Genomic DNA, 9,579 nt, shown 5'->3' with positions numbered 1-9,579 from the left:
GTATAAATAACTGTGAAATTAAAGTAAAGCTCTTAATTCCTTGCAATGAACAGAAGAAAGGTTCCTGCTATAGCCATTATCATCAGTATGTCACTATCACCACCATATGATCACTGTTAAGGCAGTAACTCGACATACTTTCTCCCCCTTCCAAACACTGTGAACCTGTGAAGCAGGAAGCTATGGCCCCAACATGAAAACAATGAAAATTTTGCTTACTGTGCTAATGCTACATTATATGATCAATAACCTTGAATATAGTTTGTGTTTTCTGCTACGTTCCAAGGTTGACTTCGAGCAGCAACATGATTTACTTCTTTGCAGAAATCTGTATGAAAATTAATGTTAAATGACTGATAACATTAATTAAAAGTTAAAATATGGGGATTGTTCTAACACAAAATCATTACTGATGGGAAAGCATCTGAGGGGATAGAACTTCTGTTGGGCATATACATGCATTTTCATCTGTCCCAAGCAGTGTGTGTGTGTGTGTGTGTGTGCGCGCATATGATATATATATATATTTGCATTTTTATCAATATGGAAACTTTCTTCCTGTTATTAGTAGACCTACCTAAGAAACTCCAGCACAACATCCTAAGTAATGTTTGGCCCTCAATAAAATGTGTTTGCTGACCCTCAGTCCAGGTCAGGCAGCAATTTCCTTACATCACCCAGAATGCAGTATTAGTTCTGTGACCTATTCCATTAAAATTCTGAACAGTTGAGAAATTACTTTGAAGAAAGCAACCGGTACCCTCCATACAAAACTTAGGGTGACTGACGTTGATCTGAAATCCAACATGGACTGTTATTGGACATAGTAATATATGAGTAGTTACTCAGCGGAGGGCACTGACGTGTTTGCAACTCACTGTTAAGACAGTAAACTGCTTTGCTATTGGTCAGTCCAAAAAAGCGTGCACACGCGCGCCCGCACGCACGCACAAGCTATATTCTCAGTAAAATTCTTTTACATTGGAAGTTGAAAAAGTGTTTTATGCTCGCGCATTTGTTTTGTACCCCTCACAAAACTGGAAAATACATGTGGACTAATTGGCAAGAAAATCTTTTACAAAATTACAAAAATATATTTTAACATTAAACACAATGACTCCCAGATCACACAGAACATTCTTGCTCTATAGGAACATTTTATATACAAAAAAACAATACTACAAAAATGAAAATTCCTGAGATTCTCAGAGATCTCTTAACAGTGTGTCAACAACTGTACAATCCAGAAAGCCTCCTTCCATGTTAACATCATGTTCTAGAGTCTACAGCATCTCAATTGTCAGAAACACTATGAAACAAATATCATCAATATAAACGATCTGCTCAATATATTCAAATCTCCAGTATTTTAACAGAAATACTCGTAAGGAACTCAAAAGGTCCTACAATAAATTATGCACCTACATTTTCACATTCATTTAACAAACCAACAGTTAAGAAAAATAATGAACTTAATTTAAAAAAAAATAAAAGATTAAAAGTGATAAATGCTTCCTTCAATGAAAGTACAAAATCCTCTTCAGAAGGCATTACTGAGTTTGTAAAACTCAAGCCAACATAAAAGCCTTTTATTCTTTTCAGCATGTACTATTACTACTGCTTAAAGGAAATACAGCAAGTCTTCCAGTGCTGGTTGTGGTGGCCTGTGTAATGCTTGTCCAACAAGATATGCCAGCTTATGAGCATATTGGCAGGGGGCCGGAACACGGACAGTACCCTGAAAATTAAATTTTCTGTTTAGAAGATTTCTAAGAATAAATTTACAATGTCTTTAAGATCTTTGTTTACTGGGGCTTAACACACAAACTGTTCACCTTTCCTCAATTGCCACATTGTACTGAATGTTATTCACAGTGCATTTAACAAACTGAAAACCATGTCAATGCTGTATACAATCCACTCGGTCTGCACTATTAAAACAAGAATCAATCATTTTGCAAAACTTGTCTCCAAAAACGAACTACTTCCAGTATGCCTCTTCTGGCGTTTTTTTAACAGTTTGGCAAACACCAGAACAGCAGAAAAGCGTCAAAATGAACTTTCCATTGCTTTCTTTAATGTCACATCCAATTTCTTTTTATGTTGTCATATGAATTTTCCTAATTTTTCCCCCGTTTACAATGATGTTTTACTATTCAAACAATATTTGTTTTCTCTGACATTACCTAGAATGGCAGAAGGGGTCAATCAACACCACTGTTATTTGTCTTCTGAATGCATGTAAATTAATCAACTGGCAACAATCTTACTAAGTTGTTGCAGTCATTGTTAGGTCTTTGCGAAACACATTCCAATCTGGCACAATTTATATCATATCATTCAAGTAATATTATTTGTCCATGTAAGAAGCTTTCAAATATGTCTTGTCAGCAGGGACTGCCTGAGTAACTGTTATTCTGATGTTTAATCGGTAACTGACTTCCCCAGTGCAGATGAGGATTTTTTATCAGGCAAGTACAGATTAAGCCACTAAGTGAGGAAGGATTATTGGAGGAGGATTCAGATGGTGGTCTATGTCAATCCTTACCCAACTCATCACAGCAGACCTAGCTGCATATCTCTAAAAAGAAGACTGCTACTGATGGAACCAATTCGAAGATGGCTAATTTTTCATCTCCTTGAAGATCAGTTTTGAACATTCTACAGGAGAGAGGAGGTCCCACTATTTACATTTGCAAAAGAGTAAATGATTGCCATCAGTGCTTTCTGTCTTACTTGTGATGATGCAATGCTATGTCTACAGAATCAAATGCTCAAAAAGTATTAAAAACAGTTAACCATGTCACTTTAGGAACAGGAAAAATCAACAGGTATCGTACATTCAGGGTGTCATTTGCACAACCGTACATCAACGGATGACATTCAGTTGCATTCATGGAGACCTACTTTGAATAGCGATGTTATGGCATGAAGCAGATTTCAGGAGTTTTAATAAAAAACCAATCCTAGCCTAATGTCTGCCAGCCAACAAATTTGCTCTTGTATCCGAAATTTAGGGAAAGTTCATTAAGTCGGTATTGGTTATTACCAGACTGGAAAAGAAAAAAAAACAACTATAGACAAGCAATTATTACCAAGCAAAGTAAGATACAGGTTCACTTAATTCCTACCTCACAAATCTGACATATACAGTCTCAGATTTTGGATTGCCGCCAATATAGCAATGAAGTATATACGTAATGCCTCCCATACCTTGGAAAAAAAGAGGACACACAGAAAGAAGCAACCACTCAAAGCCCATTGGCGTTCACCTCATGGAGCCACTTGCAAATCAAGGAAGAAATGTAATGACAGACAACTTCTTCACGTCTCTTCAACTGGATAAGAAGCTCCGAGAACGGCAAACTTCATTAGCTGGTACAACGAAGAAGATCCATCATAGAATTCCTGACAAGGTAAAGATGCCATATGCTAAAATACACTTCACGAGCATCCTGAACAATACTGGCAGCACATGCTGCATCCACTGTGACTGTATACCCTTAAAAGAAGAATGAAGATGTCTTTCTTCTAATTACACTGCAAACTAAAACAGCAACAAGCAAAGTAGCAGACTGGAACCCTAACATTCTGCAGTGCAACAATGTATCAATTGGAAGTGGTTGATCAAATTACCTGTAAATAAACTGGAAAGGTCACAAATAGAAGATGGACAATGCATGTCTGCTACAACATCCTGGACATGGCAACAACAAATGCATGATCATCTACCAAATAGTAAAGAACAAGAAAATGGAAAGTATTCAATGAACTGTGGATGAAGCCCCAACAGGCATTACATTCACTGATTGAAAATAACAGTGCATTGAAAATGGCTAGCTTCTAGCTGAAATCTAGACCTGCCAATAAAATTTATAAAGGGCGACTGATCGCTGCAATCTATAATTTACACGGAAAGGAAGAAGTTCATACTTTAGCTACCAAATGTACTCAAGGAAACTAAAGAGCAGCAAGAGGAACAGGCAAAATAAGAGGATATGGCTTTCACTATCCGTCCACATTAGGAATTTTCCATTGTGCTCTGCAGATTTTCTAGAGCACAATGAATGGTCACAAGCCATGGTTAACAGCAGCAGCTCACAATTCATAGGAATTATTAGAATTTTCTGTGAATGAGGAATTTCCTTTCCTGGCTCTAGTGAGAGTGTGTTATAATGCTTTCACAAGAGCAACTGTGTCCCATTCTTCTGATGGGACAATCATTTGCTAACAAACTAACATCCAGAGTGTGTTATGAAATCAACCCCCCTTAAGGAACCTCAATAATAAGAAGATTTTTGCATTGTTACACGATTCCAAAATTTGAGGAGACAATATCTCATGTTAATAAATGTCCTTTTCCCCGGAGTATAATTTACCAGTTTTTTCATCTATGTGCATTCCACCACTTCCACCTCAGTCATTGGTGATAATAGCTGTCTTGTTTGAAAAATTTCCTAAATTATGGATGGAATTAATACCCTGTCAGTTGTGCTGACATCATTTACTTGTATTCCATTGCATGTTACAGATAAATCATTTGGCCAACTCTCATTGTGTTCACTTACCGAATTCACACAGACATTACACTGAGCTCTTAATAAGAATCACAGTAGCTTCAGGAAATCCTTTAGACATGACGAAAGATGTATCCTATATTTTTAATAGAACGTGAGTTCAGAATCGGACGGCTGATAGCATCAATGCTTAAGGTTAAATCTAATTGAAAGCACTACAAACATCTAAGTACTGTAGCAACCACTTGCACTGCCCGACAAAGTTGACAAAAGCACAGCTGGATGTCAAGGATCATCTTTTACCACAAAGAGAGCGGCACACAATGCATACTATGGAATCTTCCATTACACAGTTATAAATTAAATATTTTCATGCTAACAGGCAGTAGCTTATATTTCACTGAACTGCAATTTAATTTAAAAAATCAGTTACTACTACTTACACTCCAGTTGTAATACAGATGTGTCAGTTTATATGTCAGTCGCTGCATTTTGTCAGCATCCAGTCCACTAGTATCAGAGATGACATTGTATGCTGTTGGGCTCACAGTACCTTGTCGCACACTCTGTGATACTATGAAAAAATCGTACCTGGTGGGGGAAAAAAATTCAAATTTAAAGCAGTACCACAAAATGGGTGGCACACCAGAAAGCAACATTTCTTGACATTCTACATATTTCTATATATGTTATATTTTTTATGAATATAGATTGAAATGTGGGAGTAAACATTGAAAACTTTACACTGAAAAGTTATTTACAGCTATTAAAAAGGTGTACAACAGGAAATCTCCTCACAAATACTCTGAACATCAATTACTTTTTCTTCTGTTACTAGAACTATTATCCATTTCAAGAGCAACATGGAAGTGCTGTACACGAGACTAACATGACAGATCCATGCACCTTCCTGCAACTGTATTTGCAGAATAAATGGTGACTACCAGATAAAATACAAACACTACAATTTATATTTTTTCATGTAGATGAAGCATTAGTCAATTACAATATCACAGAAATGTTAATGCCGCAGAATCTACTTGCTCAAAGCTCCTTTACTTTTTCGCTTCTGCAAAAGTCTCCCCCCCCACCACCACTCAATTGTTGAAGACCCATAGTAAACTGTTTGTTTGCCTATATCCAAATATCCAATTGGGTAAGTCAGCTTAAGGGTGGAAGGAAAGCAAGGGCAACGACCTTTAATGGAACCATGCCTAGAAAAGCACTATGGTGTTCAAAGCAACATCAGAGTTGACAGCTTCACACCAGGATTCTTCCAATGAATCTGACTCCGGGATGTTGACAGAGAAACAAAAAATATACTTGTAAAGCACCCATGTGTCGGAAATGCATATTATTACAGTACCGAGTACGCAAGGGGGTTATTGTGTTTGATTGAGAATTAAACTTTTGTAAATGTTTTTCTTCGCATCACTGTTCTGATCACTATTACATTAAAGTAGATGTTTAAAATGAGCACCATTAAGCACAGTGTAGAGCCAGTATCAACAAGGCAGGTTGTCCGGTGTTTACTGGGAAAGTGTGGTATGCTCTGTGTTGGTATGCATGCTGCAAGAATTCTTGCAAACAATTCCACCTCTGAGTCAACAATGGTTGAATACACCTTGCCTTTCATGTTGCCCCAGAGAAGGAAGTATAATGGGGTGAGGTCCAGGGATCTTGCAGGCCAATGTACAGGTCCTCTCCAGCCGATCCAACAATTTCCAAAAGGTACTGGTTATCACTGCTCAGCCTGGTTCCGCCAAGTGCGCTGGAGCTCCATCGTGCCAAACCCACATTCTCCTCTTTATATCTACGGGTATCGGTCCAATACCATTGGTAAGCAACATGTAGGACCCAAATAATTAGTTACCGCATTTACTCGAATCTAAGCCGCACTCGAATGTAAGCCGAACCTGAAAAATGAGACTCGAAATAAAGGAAAAAAAAAAAATTCCCGAATCTAAGCTGCACCTGAAATTTGAGACTAAATTCAAGGGGAGAGAAAAGTTCTAGGCCGCAACTCCAAATCGAAACAAAGTTGATCCAATGTAATATGAGACAAAATTTAGGTCGACTGAATGACGATACAGCTACAGTAGTTTGGTTCGAGTCTTAAGCTTAGCAGTTAAGCTTTACCAGGTAGCCATTGCTATGCGTCAGGCGCTCCATCCATATTTATATGGGTACCCTTCCTTTTTCATATGCTTCATCTGGTTTGAATCTATTGCTTATTTTGCTTTGACCTCATAAGTGCCGTTTTCTTTGTAATAGGTGTTTACGACACTAAGCTGAAAATGCATTACTGTACTGTGTCATGCATTGTCTGTCGCATTCTAATAGTGCGGGTTTACGGTCTGTCGCCGCTCGCGGCATGGCTTGCTTTTGTGCGCGCTACTGCCGCTAACAATAAAAAAAAAATAAAATAAAATAAAAGAGACAGAGAGGAATCGTCTCATTAGCGAAAAAATGGCAAGAGACTGCTATTTGTTGTTACTTACACTGCTGCTTTCTTTGATAATGACCAACAAGAACCAAATAATAGACTGTGTGTGATAGAACATGTTCTGAACGAGAGTTAGGCGAAAATTTTTCTCTGTTTGAAAATTTTTGCGGCCACTTCTTTAGTACATCTAATTTTGCACAGAAATTAGTCATCTTAAATTTAAAAATCTAGTCAGTTGCCGTGCTTCATTTCTGACTGTGTCACTATTAGGCATAAGAATAAAACGAATATAAACATGACCCGATACGTATATTTTTCCGCGTTTGCTGTTGTCTCACTCTAGTTTCGTAGTTTATTAGGCAGACAGAATTTAAATGAGATAGCAGCCAACACGAAAGAATACATGGCAAAATGTTTATATTCTTATTATTCTTATGGTGAGGAGAATACTGTATGTGATTCACATTTCATCAGGTTCCTATTAGCAACCATCTCTTCTCACAGGTAGGAAAAAATTCAGAACGTAGAGTTGGCCATATTGACAAACATCACAAACAGTCTTGCCAGTCGGATTTTCGTAGTACATTGAAATTATGCTACATTAGAAGATGAATTTGTATTTACTTCATTGGATGAAGTATGAAAATGCAGTGGTCGAAACTCGGGGCGGAGAAAAAAAGCTCGTCTTCCACCTTTGTTTTTTAAATTTATTTACTGACGCAGAGGTTTTGGCGCCAGTATTTATCTTTGTGCCTACAAACCATGCCTGTGTAGAGGTACATATATTCGACGGCAGAATTTAGTTGCAGCACTTACCAACATTTTTCAGAACTTCTGCTTGCGTAGCACTCGATTCTAAGCCGCAGGCGGTTTTTTGGATTACAAAAACAGGAAAAAAAGTGCGGCTTAGATTCATGTAAATACGGTACCCACGATATCCTCAGGCTTACTGCAAAATGTCTTCAATAACCTCACACAACAGTAAAACATGGTTTTTCATCTGATCATACATGCAAATGGTGACTACTGTAAATGTCTACCCGAGTAAACTGAGCCACATCTGTAAACGTGACTTCAGGAAAACAATGGTGTTCACTGGCTCATTGCAGGAACCAGCATATGCACTCCAGACAAGATGGATAGTCATCTGGTCCCATGGCTTATACTCTCATTGGACAATAATAATGAAGCAGCTGCTCACGAAACACATCCCCTACTAAACTATGGTGAATACCAAGCACAGCAGCAATTACTTGAGTACTTGTCTCTGGACTGTTCTCAAATTGTAACAGCACGACTTTCTAGACATTAGGTGTATACACTGTCCATGGTCTGTCCGCATTAGCCCTGCTTATCATCAGTGCACTAGTACTTTCCAGTCGACTGTGTACTACAGTAAATTTGCGATACTGTGGAGATTGCAGTGCAGGGAAGTGTTTACGATACATTCACTCGGCTCAGACAAATATCTTTAGGCAGACCGTACACAAAGTGCATGTGTAATTTCTCCCAATGTGTCGTACTCCCTGTTGACAATGCAACAGTCATACAAGTATTAGTGTTACCTGCTGTTGACTGACTCAGTGTCTAAGAACATGACATTTGAACATATTACATATCTCAAACGAACAACTACAACTACAACAACAACTACTACTAGCATTATCTATCCAGGCTCAGTGCTCACACAATATCTGTTTCCGACACACGGTTGCTTTACGAAATGTATTTGTTTTTGTTTCCTGTACCACTCCTGTTGGTTTGGGTACTGAATCTTTGAAACACTGTATAGTTCAAACACCCTGTATACTCCCTAGTTATTTAAATGAACTACAGGAAACACTGAATATCTGCTGCTAAGAAAGACCATTTATAAGAGGGCTTTTCAGACTGTACGAATCTCTGGAAACTCACTCTGATAAATACTATAACTCCCTTATTCATACACAAATGATGATTTTAAATAGTGTTGAAAAGTTGGTGTCTCCCCAAAAGGCTTCATCAAATCAAGTGAGAGTTGTAACCATGAATACACTGAACTAATCCATCAGCTAATTCCTTTCCAAATTTAAACCATGTCAATTTTAACTTAACTGAAACACATTGAATTGGCTACCCTTGTACAGGCCTATTGCATGCATGTGATGCATGACAAATTTTCGAATCTTGCACCCAGTCTGCAGCAACATTTGATATATCTGTTCCTTTTACATTCAGGAGGGCAGGGTCATCAGGAAAAACAAAACTGGCATTCCGCGTATCAGAGCATGGAATGTTAGATTCCTCAATGGGGCAGGTAGGTTCAAAAATTTAAAAAGGCAAATTGATAGGTTGAAGGTAGATACAGCGGGAATTTGTGAAGTTTGGTGCCACCAGGAACAGGACTTCCAGTCAGGTGAATTCAGGATTGTAAGTACAAAATCAAATAGAGGTAATGCAGGAGTAGGTTTAAGAATTAATAAGAACAGAGGATCGTGGGTAAGCTACTTGGAACAGTTTAGCGAACGCATTATCACACCCAAGATTGACACAAAGCCCACACCCACCACAGGAATACAAATTTATATGCCACCTAGTTCTGCAGATAACAAGATTGAAAAAATGTATGATAAAAGA

At 38.0% G+C, this 9,579-nt stretch overlaps 1 protein-coding gene across 2 annotated transcripts in view; it reads right to left on the bottom strand.

Moving 5' to 3' along the window:
* Positions 1-1,073: 1,073 nt before the first annotated feature.
* The window catches only part of LOC126259211 (piwi-like protein Siwi), a 151,100-nt gene continuing 142,594 nt past the window's right edge, over positions 1,074-9,579 (bottom strand). For both annotated transcript variants that reach the window (XM_049955808.1, XM_049955807.1), the window contains exons 16-17: positions 4,961-5,108; positions 1,074-1,738 (exon numbers count right to left, since the gene is read on the bottom strand). In XM_049955808.1, the coding sequence (XP_049811765.1) occupies positions 1,622-1,738; positions 4,961-5,108 (265 nt within the window). In that variant the 3' untranslated portion in view covers positions 1,074-1,621. The remainder of the gene's footprint in view (positions 1,739-4,960; positions 5,109-9,579) is intronic.

The sequence above is a fragment of the Schistocerca nitens genome, chromosome 5 (assembly GCF_023898315.1).
Source record: "Schistocerca nitens isolate TAMUIC-IGC-003100 chromosome 5, iqSchNite1.1, whole genome shotgun sequence".
Taxonomy (NCBI): domain Eukaryota; kingdom Metazoa; phylum Arthropoda; class Insecta; order Orthoptera; family Acrididae; genus Schistocerca; species Schistocerca nitens.
The sequence above is the reverse complement of the archived record's forward strand: the minus strand, read 5'-3'. Positions and strand labels throughout refer to the sequence as shown.